We start from the raw sequence: 26,742 nt of genomic DNA, 5'->3' as shown, positions 1-26,742 counted from the left end.
TGAAGTGACCCTGGCTGGCCAAATCTGGGACAATTTGAACCTCAAATAAGTAAGGCTAATTGGCTGTAAAGCATTAAATTAAACAAAACCCATGCAGGCTCTCTCCTGGAGTAGAGCACTGGCTGATAAATTTGGGGGAGTGCAGTTTGCAACCTTTGGTAAAGGCTGGCTCAGGAAGAGTCACCAGTGGGGATGGCATCTCGGTGCAAACACTGGATAAGGAGAAGGGTACTCCCAGGGCCGTACGGTGCTCCCAGAGATGGCTTATTAGTTCAAGGGGAAAACAACTAGAGCATGAAGAAACCAGACAACTCCTTGACCACCAATCAAACCTGACATTACCACTGAGGGGCTGGAGAGAGAAGTTACCAGGCCTGGGCAGCCATCTCCAGGCCTCTCACCAGGCTGGCCCTTGGCTATCACCTGGGAATGTGGACTTCGAGAGGGCTCCCTCCCACCACATATGACGAGAGTGCTTCCCTGGGCCTAAACCATTTGTGTAGACACTATGGCTGTGCTGGAACCTACTCTCTCTCTGGGAGGGCAGTTTTCATACATGCCAGGCAAAGATGCCACATGACCAGCCCCAATAAAAACCCTGCGTGCTGAGTCTCTGATGAGCTAACAGACGACATCTTACACGTGTTGCTGGACAAAAGCAAAAGGTGCATGGGGTGAAGTCCAGAAAAACCAGGCATGAGCTTTGAGTTATTTCTCATTAAAATTACAAAAACTGCTTCTGCACCCTCAGATTCAGGTTAAAATGTCACAATATGCAATGACTTATGTGTTTTTATTGCTAAACTAGAGGCCTAGTGCACGAAATTTGTGCACGGGGGGGGGGGGGGCGGGTGGGGTGGTGTCCCTCAGCCCAGCCTGCACCCTCTCCAATCTGGGACCCCTCGAGGGATGTCCAACTCCCCGTTTAGGCCCAATCCCACCAGGCAGTCGGACATCCCTCTCACAATCCAGGACTGCTGGCTCCCAACTGCTCGCCTGCCTGCCTTCCTGATTACCCCTAAATCGCTTCTGCCTGCCAGCCTGATCACCCCCTAACCACTCCCATGTCAGCCTGATTGATGTCTAACTGCTCCCCTGCCAGCCTGTTTGCCCCCAACTTCCCTCCTCTGCCGGCCTGGTCACCCCTAACTGCCATCTGCTACAGGGTTGATTGCCTCCAACTGCCCTCCCTTGCAGGCCTGGTGCCTCCAAACTGCCCTCCCCTTCTGGCCATCTTGTGTCCACATGGGGGCAGGATCTTTGACCACATGGGGGCAGCCATATTATGTGTTGGATTGATGGTCAATCTGCATATTACTCTTTTATTAGATAGGAGGATAGAGGCCTGGTGCATGGCTGGGGGCCAGCTGGCTTGCCCTGAAGGGTGTCCTGGATCAGGGTGGGGTTCCCTTGGGGCGTCGGCCTGGGCGAGGGGCCTGTGGTGGTTTGCAGGCCAGCCACGCACGCCCCTGGCGACCCAAACAGAGGCCCTGGTATCTGGAATTTATTTACTTTCTACAATTGAAACTTTGTAGCCTGGAGCAGAGCCAAGCCTCCTGCTGGATCCGTGGCTGCCGCTTGGATTTGTTTACCTTCTATAATTGAAACTTTGTATCCTTGAGTGGAGTCCTGGGCCCACCAGAGTGTGTGGAAAGCTTGGCTTCTTCTGTTGCCAGGGAAACCCAATGGCAGCCATCTTGGCTGGGGTTAATTTGCATACTCGCCCTAATTGGCTGGTGGACGTGGCTTGGCTGGTGGGCATGGCTTGTGTAGTGGAGTGATGGTTAATTTGCATATTACCCTTTTATTAGAGAGGATACCTAGTGGCCACTGGGGCACAGAGAGATGCCTCACAGAACTTGGAACACAAGAAGGAAGACTGCAATGGGTGATTACCATGAGAGCAATGCACTGGACCAAAGCAGAAAGATGCAACAAAGCCATACATCTGGCCGAAGAATGGAGAAAAGAGAACACCAAAAATAAAGGGTGTACAAGAAAGTAGATATGAAAAATTGTAACTGTCTCAAAAAAAACACCTAGACCGTGGATTGTTAACCACATTCCAAGACATCCCCCACACCCAAGTGAATACTTACACAGCATTCTGTCCAATAAATATGAAGGAAGGGGAACGTAAGCAGAGCTTTGTTTCCTTCTTTGGGGAGTAACTCCTCTTTGAACTGCACAAAGTTGGATTCTAAGTGAATCATCTTGGGAGCCCGGCCATAGGACCTATAAACAATTTGAAATGTCACTGAGAAAAACAACTGAAGTATGGTCAGCAGAAAGAGAAAAATGCAACAAGAATTTCATTATTTCTTTTTCTTTTTTTTAAATTAATTTTTTTAGAGAGAGACAAAGGAAGGGAGAAACATTGCTATTCCATTTATCCATGCACTCATTGAATGACTCTGGTATGTGCCCTGACCGGGGATCGAACATGCAATCTTGGTGTATCAGGACAATGCTCTAACCAACTGAGCTACCTGGCCAGGGCAAGAATTTAATTGTTTCTATGAGTTCAGAAGTACATATAGACTATTAACCAACAGGAGTCTTCCAAAATAATTCTAGAAATTATTTTAAACACAGTTCACAGCTACACATCAAAGCTCTCTGTCCATAAAACCTTTTTTTACTCAATGATACTTGCAAGCACAAGAATATGCTATCTAACCAGGGCTATTTGCAACAATACAGATGTCTGAGAAAAATGGACCTGACTACTTCATCTGTAAGTCACTATAAAAGAAAAGTTTCTCAAATGTCCAAAGTGAAGTTTGAAACTATGAAAGCTAATACTGCTGTCACCTGTGTTATCCAGAAAAGAGAACTGTGTGGTTAAAGAGAACAGGATTTGTTTGCAGAGTACAAATAAAACCATGGTAACCACCCTCCTCCCTTTACTCAGCCCAAGAGGAAAGAACACAGAAACCCCATCACGTACAAATATCTAACCTGAGGTTATCAGAAGATATGGGTGCTATTTTGTTATACTTCTAAAAATAAATTATGCTACATGTGTCTTTATTCCAAACCTCATTTTCCACCTCTTGAGGTTGTGTCTCCAATCTGAAGAGCATTCCTGCTTCGAGCTGACACCAACCGTGTTAAATGTGACCAGGCTCACACCTGAACTTGTCTACATCCTATTTGCAGGCTATTTTTTTTTCTATCCTTTGTAAGACGAATCAAGTTCTCTTTTTCCATCTTAACCATCTATTCCTATTCTGCTGCTGCTTACATTTTTATTTTTAACTAGTGGCCTGGTGCACGAATTTGTGCACATCGAAAGGAAATTAATTAGAAGAAATATTTTAATATCGCTATTCGCCCTTTCTCTATAATGGAAGTGTCAACCAAATTCATGATCAACAACAACAGATCAAAATACACGCATGCAATTGGCACCAGCGAGAGCTTTATATATATAGATAAACTTGCTTAATTATACCTGCTTTCTGATTTAGCTAAACTTTTTCCAGCCCAGTGAAGCACCCCAACTTCTCTTTCAGGTAATTGTCAGCAACACAACAGTAAATATCAACATGAAGCAGATATTATTGTAGATCATGCAGGGAGAACAAAGGGTAAAATATCTAACTGCAGCAGTGTTTGACTATATTCTGCACAGTGAGAAAACCTGAAGTCATTTTCAAGGTCCACCATTTCTTACTTCTTTTCAGTCAGGTCAAGTTTCTAAGCTTTCTAAATCTCTGTTTTCTGGCTAATGAAAAGAAAATGGGATTCCACCAAGTCTCCTACCTACCTACTCCAGGGCTTCTGTGAGAATCAAATGAGATGAGGCACAGGAAAATGCTTCACAGACATTTGATTAAGGTGTAAAATGTTTCCACCTGGCTATAAAGCAAGTCGTGTTCCTGGGCTGAAGAAACTCCAAGAAGACTAGTCACTAGAGAGAGGAAGCAGGGCATTGCTACATGACGTCATTATCCGGCGCCCACAGCCACCGTTTCCAGGCTGGGCTGGGCCATGGGCCGCATTTTGCGCCACAGGGTCTCAGCAGCTTCGGCTGAGATTTGGTAGGCTGTTGCTCTGGGTGGTGGCAGGGCCTCATCTGCCCCCTGGTGGTCAGTGCACGTCATAGCAACCAGTCAGACGGTCGGATACTTAGCATATTAGCCTTTTATATAGATAGATAGATAGATAGATAGATAGATAGATAGATAGATACGCATAAACTTACATTTTCTTTCAAAGACTAAAGTCAACATGTATCTTCCTTGAATGAGACAAGAAAGCACACCTCTCTTTTTTCCACACATCTGCAACTTTAGATTTTTTTCATTTTTAAAAGAATTGATACCTTAACTTTAGGAAAATATTTTATGACTTGTTTGCTGGCATCTGCTTCTTTCACCTTGTAAATTTTGAGATCATTTTTCTTCTTGAGAGACATCCTTTAATTATTTCAGACAGAGTGGTAAAGTTTCTGATCACATATGTCTAAAAATGTTATTGTTTATTGCACTGTTTTCCAACTATTTCCATGTTCTGGTAAGCAGTGAGTAGAATATCTGAATGGCACTCTGGAGTAACACATATGGCTGTGCACAGCAAGATGTGACAGATCAGGGTCCCTAGCCGTCCTGGGCCCCAGTTGGTCCCCAAGGCCAAAAGGAACAAAATCTCTTAGCACCCTGTCTCGTCCAGGCCTCCCTCCCCACCCCCCGCCACACACACACACAAGTGCAGGTGCCTACTCCATCCTCTCTGCCTCACCTACATATTAGTCTCCTACAGCTGCTCTGATGCAGTTTTCCCTCTTGCACAAGTGCTAGGTTCAAAGGTATTTTCCCTCAGTACTTTGAGAAGGCTGTTCTTAAATGTCCTATTTTATGCTGCATTTCAAATGTTGAGAGAGACTGCAAATTTGGTTTCCCTTTTCTCCGTTTTCTTGGCATAGCTTTCTGTTTGCTTTGTTTTACTTTTATTATGCTTGACTTTCAGCAAGCTCTGATCATTTCTGGGAAAATCTTGATGTTAGTTCTTCAAATATTGCCTGTTTTCCATTCTCTGTTCTCTCCTCTGAAACACCTATTAGCTGTCTGTCCATCCTCCTGCTCTCCCTCCCCTTCCCAATGGCTCTATCACAAGTGTTGGTTGCCATATATTGTGTGCCCCTTATTACTAAATGTAAGAGCACGGTTCATTAATGAGCCAAGTAATACCCTGTGCTTGCAGTAGCTTTAGGATGTAACTTTTCTTCTTCTTGGCATTTTTATTTTCTTAAGCTCCCAGTGTCACCATTTGTACATCTTCCGAAGCTCTCCAACAGAATGGTAAACCCTCTGAGTGCTACCCACACAGTCAGGCATCAGGGATTCTATTGGTTCCTTTTCCCTGGTGACATCTCCCAGGAGCACAATCTTGCTGCGCCAACCAGGTCCTAAATTTGATGAAGCACCTCCTCCCAAGGTTTTCTAAAACAGGGAGTGTGGTAGCCTTATCCCTTGGGCCACCCAGTTTCTCCTGGATGAATTCTCTACTCTCTTGCCTGGAGAGCTGGACGTGGCACAGAGTTCTTGGTTCTCAGCTGTACCCCATTCAGATTTAGATATGCTGATTTTAGAATGGAACTTCTCCCAACTTTTTGCAGTGCCTCATATCCAAGGGTCTGTAGCTTCATGTCCATAGAAAGACTCCCCCCACCGCCTCCAGGTTCCTGCAGGGCAGACAACTATGGTCACTTCTGCGCATGCACACACACACGCAGGCAGGCATGCATGCAGACACAGGACTGTGGGGGCCCTGCATCTAACTGCTCCCTGCCCATGCCCTCTGCCACTATCCTTTCCAGCCTGGTCTTGCCCTCACCTATCAAGGCCCTGACACCTGTCAGGGACTTGCCTGCTCCTCAGGGAGTCTCCTCTGCAGACACATAGGGCTCAGCTGTCTCTCCCAATTCCTCCATCTCTCTTCCTTCTAAAAGTGCCCAAAAAGGTGTCCACGTCTCTTTAATGCCATCATCTCCACCACCTTTCTCAGTCCTTGTGCATTTATGCCTTTTTAGTCCTTTTCCCATTTAATGTTTCAGGAAGATAAAGAGATTAATACATATATTAAATCTATGTAGTTTCTCTACTTCGTTTTTCCCCTCATAACTCTCTTTATTGTTTCATGGAGACACTTTTTTTTCTTTTATCTTTCTGAGTGTTTAAATAATGTATACTTATTTGAAATCCTTTTTAAATTACTCCATTTCTTCAGACATTAAATTCCTCCATTTGCTGAATGAAATGTTTTCTCTCATTCACAGCACTAGGCCTCCTCAGAAGCTAAGCAATCTAGATATAGAAAAGGCTAATATGCAAAGTGTCCCCTCGGGAGTTCGACTAGGAGTTTGATCGCCTGCTATGACGTGCGCTGACCACCAGGGGGCGGCACAGAACATGGCATGCGACCAGCGTGGTGGCGGCACACGGGTGGCGAAAGGAGGCAGCGGGGCGGCAAGGGAAGGAGAAGGCAGGAAGGTGGGGAGGCAGGGAATCTGATCGGCCCTCATCGCTGGCCAGGCCTAGGGACCCTACCTGTACACAAATTTTGTACACTGGGGCTCTAGTTTTTTTCATAAGAGAATTCTCCCACATTCTGTATACTATTTATATCAAATGTTAGTGATTAAGCACATTCCTGTAACACAATAATTGGGCACAAAAATTAGACTAGATTCAATAGCGAACTTGGGTGTGTCATCCTCAGAAAGCCACACTAATTCTTTATGGTAAAAATTGGTAGTCAGAAATGAATAATGTAGCAATAATCAGAATTACATGAGCATGAATAACAACAGGAAATTTTTATCCACATTGTTAAAATCAGATTACCTATGTTAACAAATTAAAATTCAAACACTTTCTAAAAATAATACCTTACCAGAAATAATCCAAAACCAAGTATTTCCTTTGAACAAGTCATTAAATAAACAATTACAACAGGGCAGCTGGGGTGGCTGATGTGGTTTCTGTCCTAATTTTTAAAAAAATCCTTCTGTATACTTTCTCATCCTTAAGGAAGGGCATGGGAAGGAGCTCAGGGTGGACAGAGGTGTTTATGAGAGCACAGATAAAGGCCCATCTTCTGCCTTAATGTGGAGTCTGAGTGAGTGCCCATCTCCTTTCCAGAGCGCCTATGCTTCTAAGACATGCTGATGAACCCTGAAGAATCAGAAATCATTCCTGGAAAGGCAGGCCTCTAACTCAAAAGGACTGTCCTATTTCTTCCACCCTATGACTCGTTAAGAAAATCCGTCTATTTCTTAGGGAGGAAGGCCCACAGCTGTGGTGCCACTCAGTTTCTCTGCAGTGCCCTGCAGGACGCAGGCTTTAGCTTGTACTGCCTCACTTGTTCACACAGATGTCTAAAAAGTGAAAGAGGGAGATACAGCCGAAAAACAAACACATCATACCTTCTCCATTCCATCGGTTCTCTCGGCAGCTGCTGTGAAAGTGTGGGGTAAATAGAGGTAAATAAATTCTGATCTCCAGCACCTACAACAGGAATAAAGAGAAATCCAGTTAGGACATTTTTAGGTAAGTATAGGCAAAACGGGCTCTAAAGTGTATTAAATTAGTAATTTTAGACAATTTCATATTTAGTAAAATGATATCACAAAACGAGATGTCTCACATCTTTACATAACTGGTCTCTATAAAACCTGGAACCTGACATATATTATCTAACTTAACCTCCAAGAGTAGGTATGATTTTTCCCTCGAGGAGAGTAAGGCTAAAAAAAGTTGAGTAACTTGCCCAAAGCCACAGAGCTCAGGAAAGATGGAGCCCCTCAATTCCACCCAGTTTCACTCCTGAGTCTGCCCTACAGCCACTGCTTTCTTCAACTTCAAAAGAACAGCCAGAACATTCCAGGCAGCAAAGTAAACCAGATGATGTGCACATGAACTTCATCATCAAAATAAATTCAGTCTGCATCAAAATAGCATCGGGAGCAAAACCATACAAAACACCCACCATGCAGTCTCTCACTTAGACCCCACAGTAACTCCTAGGAGGCAAGGCCAAACCTGGAGCCCTCTCGACAGAGAAGGAAGAGGAGGTGTGAGAGGCGTTCAGAGCACACCGCTAGACTGGCAGACACTGGTCATGAAACACACACATACACACACACACACACACACACACACACACACACACACACCCGTGGGCCTGACTTTAACTGCACACACACTCAGCTTTCCACTCAGCTCTTTCACAGTAGTTCTAACAGAATGGAAAAAGCCCACTTAGCTCTCATAAAAGGATAGTATAACCTCACTGTTATACGTAAGCTAGAAAAGAAAAGTACTTTTTTTAATATAGATTACTCAAATTCGTATACTCAGAGGATCCTCTGACTTTAAGCAAAACCATTTTCCAAATTGCTTTAATATTGATCTTAAAGAAAAGGAATTGATGGGGGCCATTAAAACATTTGCTTGTTTTGCTATCATGAACCTAAAAAAAAAAAAAAAAAAAAAAGGAAAGAAAAAGAAACCTCCCCAAACCATGTGACAATGTCGAGTCACTGCTGAGAGTAATGACACTGGGCAGCTGAGTTGTGAGGATCAGAAGGCGGTGAGGCACTGTGAGGGCACAGACGCTGAACACCTGAATCCCCGTCTCAGCTTCACATCTGCTAGCTGAACATCCTGGGGAGACCCTTTACCCCTCCTGTGCCTCAGGGGGCCATCTGTGAAATGGGAAAGTAAGACTTCCTCTCCAAAAGGGCTGTGGTGAGGAGTAAATGAGTCAACACCAATAAATAACCCTGAACAAGGCCTGGAGTAAATACCTCATAAGGGTATTATTAGTACATTTTTGTTAAACTAAAAACAATCTTTATGTCTTAACTTATCATTTTTCATCATGTTCATTTCTTTGGTAGTCATCCTAAAAATCATTAAAGTATGAAAATCTACAGTTAGATTTCCTATCTTAGATTGCCAACTTCTGTTGCCTCTTTAAAAGGTTCCAAGGTTAACATACAAAAATCATCACTCTGCTACACAGAACTTAGGGCAGCTACATGAAAGCTTTCTCCTCTTTCACTCGGTTTTCTATAAAGTCTCACATAAATGCCCAATTAACACTTGCACACAGAGTAAAAAAGTGAAATGCTTCCTGCACCCCTCCCGTAAGCTACTTCCCCCAGGAAATCCGTTCTACAATAAAATCTTCTAAATGGAGGCTCTAAAATAACAATTTCTCTTACATTCTATCATGGACTAAACACTGAATTTGTGTCCAAATTTTCATTTTAAAATACTATAGGTTAATTAGCATATCTGTCAAGGGCAAAGATGTCATCTGACAACAACTGGGAACTTAAAATGTGTCCATTTGACCTCAGTGCCTGTTGTGAACTGTGTGCCCCCCCGCTCCCCATTCTTATATTGAAACTGTACTACGGTCTTGGAAAAGGTAATGAAAAGACCATGTGAGGACACGGCACGAAGGTGGCCATCTACAAGCTAAGGAAAGAGGTTGAAGAAACCTACTCTGTGGACACACTGAGCATGGACTTCCAGCCACCAAAACTGTAAGAAAGTAAGTCTGTTGTTTAAGCCACCCAGTGTGTGGCATTTTGTTATGACAGCCCTGGCAAACTAACACAGTACCCTAATTTACATTTGAAAGTCAAATTCTTCTAAACCACTGACGCTCTACATTGAACAAGAATGGAGAAAAGCCACCATGACTTTCTCCAAATACACAGTTATTATCCTATCCTACCTAATAATAGACAAATATGCAAATTAACCGCACCTTCGCTACGCCCAAGACACGCCCACCAGCCAATCACGGCGAGTATGCAAATTACCCAACAAAGATGGTGGTTAATTTGCATACACTGAGGGAGGGAAGAGTGAAGACTGAAGACAACTTAGAAGGAAGAGGGAGGAAAAGCGGAAAGCAAGGTGGCTGCCAGAGGGAAAGCCCAGGCGGGGCGGAGCGGGGTGGAGCGGGGCGGGCGGCAGCGGGGCGCGGGTGCAGGCGCGGCGGCCGCGGCAGCGGCAGCGCACGCAGGCCGCAGCGGCCGCTTGCAGGATTCTTCCTGCAAATGGGCTACTAGTTAATTATAATACTCTTAGGTCTTTATTATCATAAAAATTAGAGATGCCTTTGAAAATGGGCTCTAAAGAGCCAGAGAATGAAACAGAAAGATAGGAAAGGGCTTATGTGTAAAACCCTCAAAGAATCAAATCTCAGTTTATGTGACAGGTAATTAAATTAACAGTATATACTTTGTAGCTTCCCAAAGTAGCCCAACCACTAAGTAGAAAGTCATTAGAGCTTTGAGGGCTGAATTGTAAGAGCAACAACTTCCAGGCTGAGTTTTCATTTTAATCCCATGGACAGAGACAAACCAAGGATTAAGCTATTAGAAAACAGCTACTAAAAGCAAAAATGAGGCTTAAGATAGATGTGCCCGTGCTCAGAGAACCCTGTTCAGAAACTTGCTATGTTCATTTTTCTGACTCAAGAGGCCTATTAAAAACAACTAAGATTTCTTTTTTTTCTTTTTTTGCTCAATCCCTCCACCCTTCCCAACCTACCCCACCCCCAAAGCTGTCTGCCTGCTTGAGCCCTAAGTTTCTGATTATATGAATCTATTTTCTTATTATTTATGCCAGCTGTAACTGGATTTTCTGTTACATGCAGTCAGATGACAGACCTTCACTATTTCCTGAATTATTTCTGCACACTCTGAGATTTTTACAAGCATAAATCCATGTATTAATCGTGTAATTTAAAATTTTTATGTCTTAAGAGCAGATAGCTAGTTAAACATGGAGGAAAGAATTAAAAAAGATGATTTCAGTGATTTGAGTATAAATGAATCATATCTCAACAAACTCTGCTTAACATTTTCTTAAAATCTTTGAAACAGAAGGACTTAGGGTCTAAATTATAGAGAAAGTAATTAGCAACTTATATCGACATTAAAAAGACACTAACAGGTCTAATTTACAAAACATAAGTCACTACAGATATAGACGTATCATTTAGATACTAGATCATCAACAATAAGTCAATAAGAAAATGGCCATTTTTAAAGAAACTCTAGACTTTGAAGAAGTTGATTATAACTAAAAATAGAATCCTATAGGCTAGGTGGTCTTTTTAGACCCAAGATGCTATCACTAAAATGATAAGCTAACCAAAGCCTAGTAACAGGCCCAGATAAACCCAACGATAATGATGCTGCTGCTACTGCTAACCAGCAATGTGGACGGGTTAATTAGAAGCTGTCGTCAGAGTCATACGTCATCTGTTTTACCGTTCGTCAACCTAAAGGGTAACAGAACTGTTACCGTCAATCATTTGATGCACAAAACCTTTTACTTTATGTCCACTAGAACTGCAAAGTCACAAACTTATTTAATATTAAACAATTTTTAAATTCATATTTTGACCCTGGCCAGGTGGCTCAATTGGTTGGAGCAATGTTCCATATATCAAAGCGTTACAGGTTCGATTCCCAGTCAGGGCACATACCTAGGTTGCATGATCAATCCCTAGAACTTGGGCACATCGGGAGGCAACAAATTGATGTTTCTCTCTCTCTCTAAAAATCAATAAAAACATATCCTCAGGTGAGGATTTTTAAAAAATCATATTTTAATCCTTAACAGTCCATTGATACTTAATGAGCAGAGGATTCCAGGATGTGGGTGATTTTAAATCACAGCTCAGCACATACTGCCATTTCATCCCTCGCTTTCACGGTATGCTTATGCCATAGCCCTCCTCCTGATCCTTACTGTGAACATACCCACGAGGACATACACACGCGCTCTCTCCCACTTTGCTTTTCCCATTTCCCCAGTACCAAGTCTAGATAAGTTACTTTCCCTGGTAAGTGTAATCAAAGGGGGGGGGGGGTACAAAGTATATTAGTGTTAATCAAGTTTTATACTCTGGGAATCTGTAGAAAAGGGACAACAACAGATATAGAGAGACTACTACAAGATATAAAATCCTAAAGTCTTTCTTTTTCATCAGTAAAGATAATTAGCACACATGCCAAGTGTTAAAGAGGTCTGGGCAAATACTTGTAACCAGGGGACAACAGTCACCTCTAATACTCAAAGACCAGACTAGACTTAAAATCGGAGAGTCTAAACAAAGAGATTGGATAAATGCATATAAATATAAGAATACTGAAGAATCAGTCTTTAACAGTTTGTTTTAAAAAATGTTTTTAAAGATGATTGTAGCAGTCTGAATCATAGCACTTGTAAGTTCATGAAGAGATCATTTAAAAAAAAAGAAAAGCCCAGCAATGTGGTTCAGTGGTTGAACATTGATCTATGAATCAGGAAGTCATGGTTTGATTTCTGGTCAAGGCACATGCCTGGGTTGCAAGATTGATCCTCAGTAGGGGGCGTGCAGAAGGCAGGTGATCCATGATTCTCTATCATCATTGATGTTTCTATCTCTCCCTCTCCCTTCCTCTCTGAAATCAACCCTCCTATATAATAAATAGGTAATATGCTAATTGACCATCACTCCGTCACAAAGATGGCTGCACCCACAGCTGAAGCCAAGTTCCCATCAGGAGCCTTAACAAGCAATCAGCAGGGACCTGAGGCTACGCCCTCCCCCGCCCCTGCGGGACTTGACGGGACCTCAGGCCGTGTCCCCCACCCAGCAGGGCTTGACAGGGGACCTCAGGTCGTGCCCTCCACTCAGCAAGGCTTAACAGGGGACCTCAAGGTGCACTTCCCGTCCTGTGCTGGGCTAGGGGACCTCAGGCTGCTCCCCCCGCCCCAGCGCCAGGCTGGGGGACTTCAGGCCGTGCACCCCACCAGGTGGGGCTTGACAGGGGACTTCAGGCCGCGCCCCCCACCCTGGCACCAGGCCGGGGGACCTCAGGCCGCACCCCCAGCCCCGGCACCAGGCCAGGGGACCTGAGGCTGCGCCCCCCTGCCTGGCGGGGATTGACAGGGGACCTCAGGCCATGTTCCCCACCCAGTGGGGCTTGACAGGGGACCTCAAAGTACACCCCCAGTGCTGGGTCGGGGGAACTCAGGCCGCGCCCCCCGCCCAGCAGGACTTGACGGGGGACCTGAGGCTGTGCCCCCCTCCCGGTGCCAAGCCCGGGGACCTGAGGCTGTGCCCCCCACACCTGGCGGAGCTTGTCGGGGTACTTCAGGCCATGTCCCCACCTGGCGGGGCTTGATAGGGGACCTCAAGGCACACCCCCCGCCCCGGTCTGGTCTGGGGGACCTCAGGCCACACACCCCGTCCTGGCACTGGGCCAGGGGACCTGAGGTTACGTCCCCTGCCCGGCGGGGCTTGACAAGGGTGGGACTGGCCGGGTCTGGATCTAGCCCAATGGGTGGGGGGAGGGGTCTGGCCAGGTCTGGGTCTCACGCGATTTTGAGACGCCTGTGGGTGGGCGGGGACTTGACTCTGGGTCCTGTGGTGCGCCCCAGACTCTGACAGGAGGAAGGTTTTCATATACATTTTACTAATTTTCTTTCATCTCTGACACTTCTATTATAGAGAAAGGGCAAATAGCAATATTAAATTATTTCCTCTAATTAATCCCCTTTTAATGTTAACGAATTTCGTGCACCAGGCCACTAGTAAAAATATATTAAAAAAATTTTTTTGCAAAGTCCCAGGCCCACCCAGACCTGTTGAATCAGAAACTCGGGTGCAGCCTGGGGGTTCTAGCAAGCCCTCAGAGCACTGGGATGTAGCTCCTTTGAGAACCTCGCTCTAACTCTGTCATCCCCAAGAAAAAAAATACAGAAGATAGAGCAGTTCATTAAAACTCTGAAGTCCTGAATTTGCATTGAAAAGATCCGTGTGAATTTAGGGCTCTAACTTTAAATTCCTAGCTCTATTCCCCTGAAAAGGCTCAGCAGCAACGTTAGAAGCCCAAGCATGCAGATCGGGCTCTCAAAATACCACCTCCCACCACAGGGAGTCAGGGCTCCTTGGAGAAATGGCTGATTCCAGGTCTAGGGCAAGAAATGTACAAAATGAGTCTGGGACCATCTTGTTACCCCAGATAGCAAAGAAACTAACAAAACTTCGTACATCTCAGAAGCCGAAGCAGGAACAACTCGCTTATCAATAAGGATGACAACTGCAATGGGTGGAAACAAATCAAGAGTGTTTAAATTCTTAAGTTACTTTCTTTTTTAAAAAAAAATATGTTTTTATTGATTTTAGAGAGAGGACGGGAGCTGTACAGAGAGAGAGAAACATCAATGAGAGAGAACCATGGGTCAACTGCCTCCACATGTCCCCTACTGGGGATCTAGCCTGCAACCTGGGCATGTGCCCTGACTGGGAATCAAACTGGTGATTCATGGGTTGATGCTCAACAACTAAGCCACACCAGCTGGGCTTAAGTTCTTAATAATACTTAAACACGCACACACACACACACAAATTGATCATAACTAAAGGAACTAATGAACCAGCTTACTTTGAAAACAGTACATAAAGGAAATGATCAAGCACTCAGTCTGCCTTTCCTGTACACACTATACCACTGGGAAACCAATAATAGAAACATATGTATGTATAGTGTATATGCATATACACATACTCCTATACAGAAATATTTCAGCTTATAAAAAAGAAATGGTAAAATTAGAATATCACCATTTTATAACCCTGCGGAAATTAATGATATGAGAATAAATCACAAAGACAGACCACCAGACATTATGCACGGGCTGATGGAAGAACACACCACCACCTGTGAAATGGACTTGCCAAAAATAATCCAACCCGAATCTGACGCGGCCTCTGGCTCCAACAACCACTTTACAGGAAACACAGAGGGCAAAGGATGGTACTCAAGGACAACACAAGACACAGTTGGCAAAGTCCAGACAATGGGTGGACACTGCCACAGGATTAACAACCTGGGCTCTTGAACAATTTGCAAGGAACGAAAGGGAAATTGAAGGGAAACCAGATGGAGGTGGTCAATGGGGGGGGGGGGGGGGGGGGAGGGGACATCTGTAATACTTTTAACCATAAAGATAAATTTTAAAAAATAAATGGAAGGGAAACCAAGATTTTAAGAGAAACTGAAACACTTATCTAAAAACTTTATTTTGATACAAATTAATTCAAAGAGTTTAAAAAAAGACACCCTATAAATGTAAACACTGAATATTTGATATTAGGAATTTTTTAGGTGTTGTCAAGGTTTTGTAGTTATGGTTTTTGTTTGTTTATTTTAGGATGAACTTTTAATGAATTTTTCTTTATTATTTTGAGCGAGAAACATTGATCTGTTGTTCCACCCATTTATGCATTCATTGTTTGATTTTGGTATGTGCCCTGACGAGGGATCGAACCTGTAACCTTGGTGTATTGGGATGACTCTCCAACCAATTGAGCCACTCTGGTCAGGCTGTAGGGTTTCTTTATAATATTCTGTCTACTTTTGTACAAAGTTACAAGTTTCCATAATAAAAAGTTTGAAATTATACAATTCTCCCATTTCTCTTACCCTTTACTCCTTCTTTTTGCCATAGCACTTATCACCTATTATCTTCTATATATATAAAAGCCTAAGCGACTGAAGGACCGAACAACCAGTCGACTGGTTGCTATGACACACACTGACCACAAGGGGGCAGATGCTCAATGCAGGAGCTGCCCCCTGGTGGTCAGTGCGCTCCCACAGCGGGAGCGCTGCTCAGCTGATGGGTGCTAGATGCCGGGCTCACGGCTGGCAAGCACACCTGCAGCAGCGCAAGCCTCTCCCGCCTCTGCAGCAGAGCTACTGAGTGGAGGCGGGGCAGGCCCAGCAGGGCCGGGATGAGCAGGAGTGGCGCCTGGCCTGGGCTCAGGCTCCTTGCCACCTACCACTTCGTGCACTACTACATCCCCCGAAGGGCCAGGCCTGTGGGAATTGGGCCAAAACTGGCAGTCCGACATCCCGGATTGTGAGAGGGATGCCACCAGTGCACGAATCCATGCACCAGGCCTCTAGTAGTATATAATTTACTGTTTATGTATGTTGTATATTTCCTCTTGCTAGAATGTAAGCTCTAAGAGGGCTGATATCTTTGTTCACAAATGTAACCCAAGCATCTCCAACAGTGCCTGGCATGTAACAGATATTGAGTGGATATTTGTTGACTGGTGAGTCTAGCCTCACTCCTTCATATTTTACACCAGACAACCCAGGGCCCCCAAAGGACAGGATATACTACAGCAGAAGTGATGACAGGGTTGGGCATCAGAATATGTTCTCAGAATACAAACTTAATTTTAGATTATACTAAAAATTTCTAGTGTGGCTGACTTAGTTCTTAGATTGCTAAACTAAAGGAAGTGATAATTTTATTTTATTTAACTCCATAGGAAATGCTTTCTCACAGGGCTAATTTTAGGGAGAACACCCCTTCCACATGGGCAGAGGGTGCCTGACTCCTCAACTCCTTGGTCAAGTTATGGTAGAGGGGAATCAGTCACCTTGATGCAGATCCTCGTCACATTACCAAACACTGAGGGACCTGGTCAAGCACAGTGATGCCCTCAGGTCTTCACACCTTCAAAAAGGCCTCTGACAGCCCTTCCCATTGTTCAGCTTGAAACTTAGAAACTTTCTAATGAATCCAGATGAATTAAAAGTGCCCATAAATGGTGAGTTACAGATTTTGTAAAAATTACTACCCAAGTGTTGTTAGTTCCAAGGTAACTACCTAAACTTTCAGCTCTGAAATCAATGCAATGACTTCAAATGCTAAACAGATCTGTCAAAAATAAGAAAAATGTCCTGATATACATACCTGTTTCTTTATATTCTCTCCTCACTTTGTGAAAAATGTAACTAACAAGGACCTAAAACAATACTGAGGAAGGAATCATCATGTAACAATGGCCAAGAAGCCAAATAAGGACATTTATTTCCCTTGGGGGGGGGGGGGGGAAGACTGCAAAAAGGGCTCATCTTTTTCTAAGAAATCATCCCACCTTGTGTCAACTTCTGGAGCCCAATTTCCAGATGCCAAGGAATAAATTACCATAGTCAGGAGGAGAGTGAGGACACACCTCCAAGACAGAAGTGATATAAAAACGCAAGACACTCACTGGGTGCTGGCCAATATGCACCTGGCTGCCAGTGGAGATACTGTGGTATAGGGATAAACAGGGTCCCCCAAAATTTGTGCACATCCTGACACCCAGAACCTGTGAATGGGACTTTGGAAAAAGGGCCTTTGTAGATGTTCTTAAGTTCAGGATCTCAAATGAAATCACTCCAGATCACCTGGATGGGCTCTAAATGTCCGATAAAAGACAGAAGAGAAAACACAGGGAGAGAGAAGGCCTTGTGAAGACGAGGCAGAGATCAGAGGAATGCAGCTACAAGCCCAGGACCGCCAAAGATTTCTGGAAGCTGAAGAGTCAGGAAGGATTCTCACCTAAAAACCTGGGAAGGAGTGCAGCCCTACTGATCCCTTGATTTTCAACTTCTGGTGCCCAGAACTGTGAGAAATTGAATTTCTGTTCTTTTAAGCCACCCAGTTTCTGATCATTTTTACAGCAAAAACTAATACATATGGTATAAAATATAAAAATGGAATGCACATTTTTTCCTAGTACTATTTCAATTCATCTTCTACACATGTTTTTTGCTATATCTCTTAAGTGTCAAAGTAAACACAGGTAATTCTGAAGAGGTCCAATCACCAATAAACACATAAAAAGAATCTCACTAATCATCAGGTATGGGCACATCAAAACAAGTACGATGACCTTGGGCTGGACAAAGAATTCTTAGATACGCTATCAAAAGTACAATCCAGCCCTAACTGGTTTGGCTCAGTGGATAGAGCGTCGGCCTGTGGACTGAAAGGTCCCAGGTTCAATTCCGGTCAAGGGCATGTACCTTGGTTGCAGGCACATCCCCAGCAGGAGGTGTGCAGGAGGCAGCTGATCGATGTTTCTCTCTCATCGATGTTTCTAACTCTCTATCCTTCTCCCTTCCTCTCTGTAAAAAAATCAATAAAATATGTACTTTTTTAAAAGTAAAATCCATAAGAGCAAAAAGAATTAACTAGACTTCATCAAAATGAAAAACATTTGTGCCTCAAAAGACACCATTGAGAAAATATCCACAAATCATCTCCATATATCCAGAAAATATAATGAACTCTTACAACTGAATGACAATCTAATTTTTAAATGGGCAAATAATTTGAATAAATAATTCACTAAAGATATATAAATGGCGAATAAGAACAAGCAAAGATGCTCAATATCACTAATCATTAGGGAAATGCATATTAAAACCAAAATCAGATACCACTTCATGCCCACAAGGATGACCATAATAAAAAAAACAGACAAGTATCAGCAAGGACCTGGATAAACTGGGACCCTCACATATTGCTGGTGGGAGTGTTAAGCAGTACAGCCACTTTGGAAAACAATTTGACAGTTTCTTAAAAAGTTAGATATAAGCTTATCATACAAAATAGCAATTCTGCTCCCAAGAATCTTTCCATGAAAAATAAAAACACAAGTCCAAAAAAAATAAAAACACAAGTCCACACATATAAATATTCATATAAGCCAAAAACTAGAAACAAAATGTCCATCAACTGGTGAAAGGATAAATAAAATGTGATTCATCCATACAGTGGAATACTATTCAGCAATAAAAAGGAAACAAATGATAAATGGCGCAACATGGATGAACCTCAAAAACCAGTGTGAAAGAAGCCAAACACCAAGACTGATTCCATTTCTATGAAATACCTAGAAAACACATGTTTATAGAGACAGAAAACAGATTGGTGGATGCCTATGCCTAGGGGTGGGAGCAGGGATTAACTGCTAAAAAGTACAACGGAATTTCCTGGGGTGATAGAAATGTTCTAAAACTGAATTATGGTGATGGCTGCACAACTCTAAAAAAATAAACAGTCAAAGAACTGTCCACTTATAATGGATAAATTTTACGGTATAAGGATTAAAGCTCAATAAACCTGTTTTTAAAAAAACACAACTATGGTAGTTTTCCCATCCATCAGACTGGCAAAAATTTTTTTTTAAATAACTCCGATCCAGTGTAGTAAATATAACTTGGAGTACTGCTTTTTCACAGGGTGATTAGGAAGCAGTTTTCAAAATTTAAACTGCTCTCACCTTCTGACCCAGCAATTCCACTCCTGGATTCCACTCTTTACCATAAAAAACTGTATTCCTGTTTTACTGATGCACTCTTTTAAGATTTCAAGTTCAGTTTTTAAAGTTACAGATGTATCTCTTTCAAGGCTTCATCCAAATGCCAGGGTTGATAGCCCCCCAACCTAAATCTCCACCTCAGAAGCTGAATCAGTGACCTGAGGAGAATGTTTCAATTTGGTTATAAAGTTTCTACTGACTTGTAGTCAAGACCGTGTATGTGAACACAATTCAGGGGCCCATTTCAAAGAATAGAGTCCCTCGCATACAAGTTAACTTTATTTCTTTTACTGGATTAACAAGTATTTCCTCAGTCAAAACTAAACAGAGAATTTTCCATTAACAAATAAACTAAGCATATAGCAGTTTACCTAAAAACAAGTCTAGGGGATGAGAATTCAAACTCTCCAAGTATTTTCTACAAAGCTGTCTTATCTTGACAAAAACTTGTATTTACAGAAAATAATTGTATGCCATCAAAAGCTTCTAACTTACAGAAGCATTACGTGACTTATAGCACCATTTTTATTTACTGAGCAGTTACTATGTGCCAGCACTGTTCTAGGTGGTGCAGACAGCAATGAACAAAACAGATAAAGTTCCTGCAATTCTGAATCTCATATTCCAGTTTGTAGGCCACCTGGGTTAGGGGTAGAGAAACAATGAACAAAGAAAACAATATTTATGTCAAGGGGTGCTGAGCCAAGAAAACTGAATGAAGTTAAAGGGATGCTAAACGATAGGTGGAGTGAAGGGGTGGCACCTAAGCAGCCACCAGAGGAAGGAAGGGACCCACTGAGGATCAGGGGAGCCATGCTGGCACTGCTGGAACACAGCCCCGAAGGCCGCAGAGGGTACAGGCTGCAGCCAGGAAGCTAGTGCTGGGGGGCCCCGAAGGGGGGGAGGGGCACTGTATATTAGGGAGTAGCCTATGGATGTCACTGCAGGGGTTTGAGCAGAGGAATTATATGCTGTGACTTCTCCTTTAGAGGGATCACCCTTAACCCCATAGAGAATTAGCTTCAAGGGGCTAAAATAGAAATAGGGAGGTTAGCTGGGAGGCCACTGGAATAATCCTGGGAAAGATGAAGGTGGCATAGGTTTGGGGGAGCAGCAGTAAATATGGAGAAAAGTGGCTAAATTCTAAATAAATGTTAAAGATAAAATGATATTTGCTGATAGTCTGAATGTTAGCTGTGAGAGAAAAAGAGGAGTTAGGAATGACTCCAAACTCATTAATTTTTAATTTAAAATTCAAATATTCTCTAAAACCAAAATACTGTGAATACATTGAAAATTCACATTAAGAGCAGTTATTGAAGAAAGATTTGATTACTATAGAAGAGGCTACAGAGGCTCTGAGGCTACTATAGTCAGAAGCTATTCAGAAAGAGGTGTCTGTAGTTTAAGGGGTTCAGAACATGTGGATTATTTTGAGGTGAAGGCAACTGAGACAAGAGAAACTTGTACCTCTCCCTTATTTTAAACTAGAGGCCCAGTGCATGGATTCGTGCACCAATGGGGTCCCTCAGCCTGGCCTGCGCCCTTTCGCAATCCGGGATCCCTCGGGGGATGTCAGAGAGCTGGTTTCGGCCCTTGCCCATAACAAGAGTTTGCCAGAAATAATTTTTTTTTACCTATCTATAGAGCAGGGCAACTACTAATTACTGGACATCTGCTCTTATCATCCTGCAATGTCCCTCCTCCCCTCTGTAGCCCCAGGTGCCTTACCTCATCCTTAGCTCAGAATGTCATATGTCCCTCATTTCCCCTGTCTGTCGCTGAACCTCTCCTGTATGTGGAGTAGCTGACTCTCTCATGTACATGGGATTCCCATACTTAAGTATGTAATTACATTTGGTTATTTTCTCTTGTTAATCTGTCTCATGTCCATTGATTATTAGACCAGCCGGAAAAACCTAGAAGGGTAGAGGAAAAGTTCTTCCACCCCAAGGGAGTATTTAAAGCCATGCAGTATTTTCCGACACCCCAGGTCTGTCATCTAGACCTGAAGTTACCAGATGAGAGCAGAGGGAACAGGACATCTGCAAGTGATCCCTTGTGAGACCACACACAATAAATTGTGCAATTCATATGAAAAGACACTGTCAACTGGCAAAAAAACATTTTTAGACCAAAAAAAATTATTCAGTGAGTCACTTGCATTTCCAATAAAAAATTACCAACTCAGCCTTTCCTATCTCACTGAGTAGCCCACATCATCATATCAGTTTCCTTCTAGGAAAGTCTAGCTTATGTGTTATGTCTTCCATACTTGATTACTTTAGATTCATTAGCACTTTTAAAAAATCAGACCCTTTGAGTTTCATTTGCATAAACCAAATTTTACTTTACTAGAAACTCTTCAGAAACGTATCTTGTAAATCAGATATGTGAATTGAAGTTCAAGTAGAAAAGGAAGCTTTTCACTTCTAATTTATCCATACTAATCCACCCTAGAGTCAGGATATTTGTATCCTATACAATAAAAGGCTAATATGCAAATAGACCGAACAGTATAATGCCGGGTCATTATGACATGCACTGACCAATAGGGCAGAAGCTCAACACAGGAGCTGCCCCCTGGTGGTCAATGCGCTCCCACAGGGGAAGTGACGCTCAGCCAGAAGCCGGGCTCGTGGCTGGCGAGTGCAGCAGCGGTGGCTGCTAAGGATGTCCTACTGCCAGCTTAGGCCCGCTCCCTAAGCCGGCAGTCAGACATCACCCAAGACCTCCTGGACTGCGAGAGGGCTCAGGCCGGGCTGAGGGACGCCGCCCCCTCCCCCCGCCACCGAGTGCACAAATTTTGTGCACCGGGCCTCTAGTGTACTAATAACATGAGTTCCCAAACTGTGTACCCAGGTGAGGTGCCTCAGGGTACCAGCAAGCCCTCAGAGGCCCCAGGAGACAGTTGAAATTATGAGGAAGCAGCAATGCTAGGGATGCAGCTATACCCTACTTCAGGTATTGTTTCAATATGAGATCATAGCACATTCCTTTCAATGATGTCATCACAAAACAGGGTGGTGCTGTGATAAAAGTACCACCAAAAAAAATCACAGAAGGTAGCAGTGTCCAATCTGACTCCCAGCTTAGAGAAGTCCTGCAGTGCCCGAGAGGTGCAACCATCCCACTAGTACGTACGTTGCTGTGGTTATCTAAGGATGAAATAAACTTCTTTCCCCAACTGGTATGTATTTTTTTTCAAATAGCCATTAGGATATAATACTTAATAAAATTATTTGGACCTAACTACTTAATAAATGAAATTACTAAGTATTCTTTTTTACCTAAGTGCCAGGAAAAAAATCTGAGACACTAAAGCCATTGTGAACAGAGAAAGTTTAGGAATCTCTCCTCAGTAGCTAACTTTTTGCACAGCGATCACTCTCCTGAGTGCTTCACAGTATTCATTCTTCTAACCCCATTCCCCCCTATCAGGTTGGTGCTATCACTATCCCTAGTTCACAGATGAGGATGAGATTATGGAACGCTCTCTAAGTCACACGTGTAAGACCTGATTTTAACCAGTCACAGGTAGAACTGGCAAACAAAGCAAGGTGAGCACATCTGGTAGTGCCTGCAGCCCCTGCCCTCCAAATATACTCCAGGGAACAGCTGAGCTTTCCTAAGAACTGCTGCTCCCACTTCTCATTGCTGATTTGTTATTGGCTTAAGAATCCAATATGGACCAAGACTTGCATTTATGTGTATTAATTTTTAAAAAAAGACATTAAAAGGTACTTTTCTGGTAATGAAACTGAGGTAGTAGTTAAATTACAAGCACTGTATTTTCAGGCTTGGCGGAAAACTGTGATGTGCAAATTTTAATACTTTACCTTACAGGGGAAAAAACACAGATTCCAACCAGATACAAAATGTTACAGATTTGCTCATTTTTGCCTTTTTCTCCCTTTCAAAACTTGTAATATCAAATCTGGAACCCCAAATACAGAGATTCAGACAAATGAAATAGGCAATATAAGATGTGACTGGCAAGAACAGAGCCTTTGGACAGAGTGTTATTTTTCAGATTTTATACATCCCATTTGGATAGTATGTGCCATTCTAGGTATAATGCTGACACTCAGCAAAGAAAAGTCACACATCTCAGGGGAATCCCAATAACTGTCCATGAACAAGACAGCTGGAAAAGGAACTTACCTTTCCTAACATACCCTTGGATCAGAAACCTAACTAAGTCTTTATTCTAAACCAAGGAATTGACCCAGTGATGGGGGAGAGGGGGGGAAATCTAAGCTAAAACAAATTCGGATGAAATGGATCTGCTGGATGTGTTTCAGTTTCACTGTGTATTTTTCATGATTAATAAATCACACTACAGGTATTCAAATTGCTATGATTAGGTAATTCATCACCCAATGTCCTCACGTTATTAGTACCACTACTGTTCACCTAGCATCCCTGCCAGATGTCACTGCTCCAAAGGCAGGTAGGCGGCAGGTGCAAACACTTTTAACTATGGACGACGGCCATTAAAACTTTTAGGTAGCTTCAGAATACTAATTCAGCAAGGTTTTCAAGTAACAATGAATGCCCCCTAATCTCTGGGGACTTTCCATTCTTCTCATGGCCACATATAAACAGTTTCTAAATTTACCTGAACCAGTTATATTCTACATTCTTCTCAGAAAGATCTACGCACAATTCATTTTCACTTAAGATGTTCTAAATTCTATGAAGAAGAAAAAAACTGAATCAAGCATAAACTCTACTTTCACTTGAAAATGAACAAACACAGGCCTCCTAAGGGCACGATGGCTAGGTAAGTATTCAAGAAGATGTAAATGGACTCTTGAAAACAAAAAAGTTGCATACTAAGACAACTATGTACATAATAGCAGAAACTGTGAAGCCTCTGGATGGATTTTTTAAAGCGATTTTCGCACTGCTTTAGACTAGCTCCTCCCTCCAAGCATGTGCAGCTGAAAGAATGGAACAAGGTGAAGTATGAAGTTAAACCAGGACAAGTGGCACCAAAGCTCAGCCCAGAGACACCAAAAATGTCATTTCAAGGCTGAACTGTGAAGGCAGCCTTTCAAAAAGTTAAAAAATCTTTACCTTCTAAAGGGATCTTTCTCACCTTCCAAGCTAACTTTCTCTGAAAGTTTACTGACGCCGCTTTCTTTTCTGAGGTGCCTTTTAAGTCAGATACCGTCAGTGCACATAGCATTACTCAGGGGAAAACCTCCACCAAGGTAACAAATCTGCAGGAAAGGAAATTGTGCCTCAGCTGTCCTGCATAAGAAACTACACAGTAACAGGATCTCAAACACAGACTACTGCTCACGTTGAATCCAACAGAGCTTTAAGAACTTCTCAGAAATGTATAGACACACAGCTATAGAAACACTGCTATTAAAAAGTAAGCTAAGGGGTAGGAGATGTGATCAGATATGTGGGTGCCCCTACCAGCAGCATTTATGCAGCATGCACAATGTGCACACCACCTGGGGAGAAGCTTCAGGAAACCTCCCGTTAAGACTGCACTGAGCATGGCACTGGCTCCCGTGCCCTGATATCAGAAAGCACCTGGGAACTGCAGGGCCTCCAGATCAACCCCACACACCTGTCCTCTCTGACTTGGGGGGGGGGGGGGAGCTACTGCTGAACCATTCAAGTCTCCAAATTGAGATGAAACTGTTCATTTCCCTAAGCAAGTTTACCAACTAAAGATGAAGTAGCAAACTTTAAATGTACAATTTCTCGGGGATCTGACAAGAGGGAGCATACAAGGAGTGTGTCCATTAATCAGAAAAAAGGGGAAAAAATAAAAAGCGGAGGAAAGAGAAAGAGAAGTGCACACACAGTCTTCTATGGCCTGGCCACCCAGATGTTGCTGTAGAAGTGCTTCCTTTCAGAGCACGGAAGACCATCTGAAAAATTAATTGAAGACACAAAATACTGTCAAAAGTCAAAACTGACAGTTCGGAATACCTCTCTGCACGTCTCGAAATGCCAGCCAACATTTCAACCCTTCTCATTAGTTATTTTTTAAGTATTTAATTCTAAAGTTATGGCTGTAAATATTAGGAGGGATTTCTGTAACAGAAAAACAATTCCTCTGGGTATGCATAAATGTGGCAAAAATGGGGGGCGGGGGGGCCGCAGGTCTAGTTGTCCGGAGTGTGGATTCGCAAGTGGGGCCTCGCTAACCTCTACGATCTCATCTGTGAAATGGGTTTCTCCCCGGCAACAGCATCCGGGCAGGCGAGAGCCTACCAGCTGGGGGCATAAACTCAAATAGCAGGTGCGCACGGCGCAGCCCTGGCCCGCCGTCCCGGTTTGGTCCCGAACGGTCGCGCCCGTGCAAGACAGACTACCTGCGCCCTCCATTTAACACTTTACTCAAGTACAAACACGATAAACGCACGCAAACTTCTTCCGTGCTCCCGTCTGCGAGCAACGAGGGCCCTCCCCGGAGTCGGGGAGTGGTGTGACCCGGAGGACAACACGACCCCCGGCCGGGAGGACGGACCCTGCGGTCGCAGGCCGAACGGCCGAGCTTGGGAAACGCGCCGGCGCCGGGCGCTGTCAAACTGCACGAAACGGCCCGGGACGGCGTCTTCCACGGGGTCAGAGGTCGCTCGCGGGACGGAGGCCAGCCACCGCCGCCCCGGTCACACCTCCATCCAGGGAGCGGCCCGGCGGGGTGCGAGGGGACCGAGGGGCTGGCGAGCCTGGGCCGGGCAGCCTGCAACGGCCGCCGCCCCCTCCCGTGCCGACGGGCACTCACAGGTGACGATGGGCTTGTTCTCCATGGTGTAGATCACCGGCGGCAGCGGCTCCTCAGGGGCGTCCATGGGCGTCCGGCGTCACCGACCCGGCCCCCCGCGCCCCATGGGCAGCCCCGAGGCCGTACCCGGCCAGCCCGTGCCTGAGCGGCGCCGCCGGCCGCGACAGCGACGCCTGCCCGGCAGCGGGAGGAGGATTCCCGGCCGGCCGCCCGCAGCTGCCGGCGCATCCACTTCCGGTACCGGCGCTGCCGCGGGACCACTTCCGGGACGCGCGTCTTAAAGGGGAGGGCTCCCCGTCTGGGCTGGCGCTGCCCTCCGACCGAAAGGCAGCCCGGCGGCGCGGAGTGCGGAGAGGGAAAGCGGGCGGCGGCTGAGAGCCGGAGGCAGCTGCCCACATCGGAGCGGAGCTTTAGCGGCTGCGGGGCTGGGAGCCGCCCCTGAGACCGGCGTCTCCCTTGGGCGGACCAGGGACCTAGCCTCCCGGAGCGGAGGGGACGCTGCGGGGCTCCCAGGACATGGTTCCTCGCGGAGTGCACGACGTCCAGGGTGGGTGCACGTGGCCGAGAGGGCCCCTCCATCGCCCCGTCCCTCCATCGCACCTGGTGACCCGGGCGGCCCCAGCCCCACCACACAGATTCCCCAGGTGGGGGTGGCAGCCACGGGTGGGGGGCGGGTCACTGACAACTTCTGGACACAGACACGACCCGGGAGTCACTGTGGACTCGGGATGACCCTGAGGGTGTGGGGGTCACTGAAAACGGCATGTGGACACAGGCATGGC

The 26,742-nt window shown here is 44.5% G+C and overlaps 1 protein-coding gene across 1 annotated transcript in view; it reads right to left on the bottom strand.

Annotated features, from left to right (window-relative positions):
• Positions 1-26,197, bottom strand: part of TRAPPC10 (trafficking protein particle complex subunit 10) — a 73,888-nt gene extending 47,691 nt beyond the window's left edge. The window contains exons 1-3 of the mRNA XM_079767100.1: positions 25,961-26,197; positions 7,433-7,514; positions 2,100-2,235 (exon numbers count right to left, since the gene is read on the bottom strand). Coding sequence (XP_079623226.1) covers positions 2,100-2,235; positions 7,433-7,514; positions 25,961-26,027 — 285 coding nt within the window. The 5' untranslated portion in view covers positions 26,028-26,197. The remainder of the gene's footprint in view (positions 1-2,099; positions 2,236-7,432; positions 7,515-25,960) is intronic.
• Positions 26,198-26,742: the final 545 nt, after the last annotated feature.

Source organism: Cnephaeus nilssonii (genome assembly GCF_951640355.1).
Source record: "Cnephaeus nilssonii genome assembly, chromosome: 3".
In the NCBI taxonomy this organism is placed as follows: Eukaryota; Metazoa; Chordata; class Mammalia; order Chiroptera; family Vespertilionidae; genus Cnephaeus; species Cnephaeus nilssonii.
Note: the sequence above shows the minus strand (reverse complement) of the source record. Positions and strands in the feature narration are given on the sequence as shown.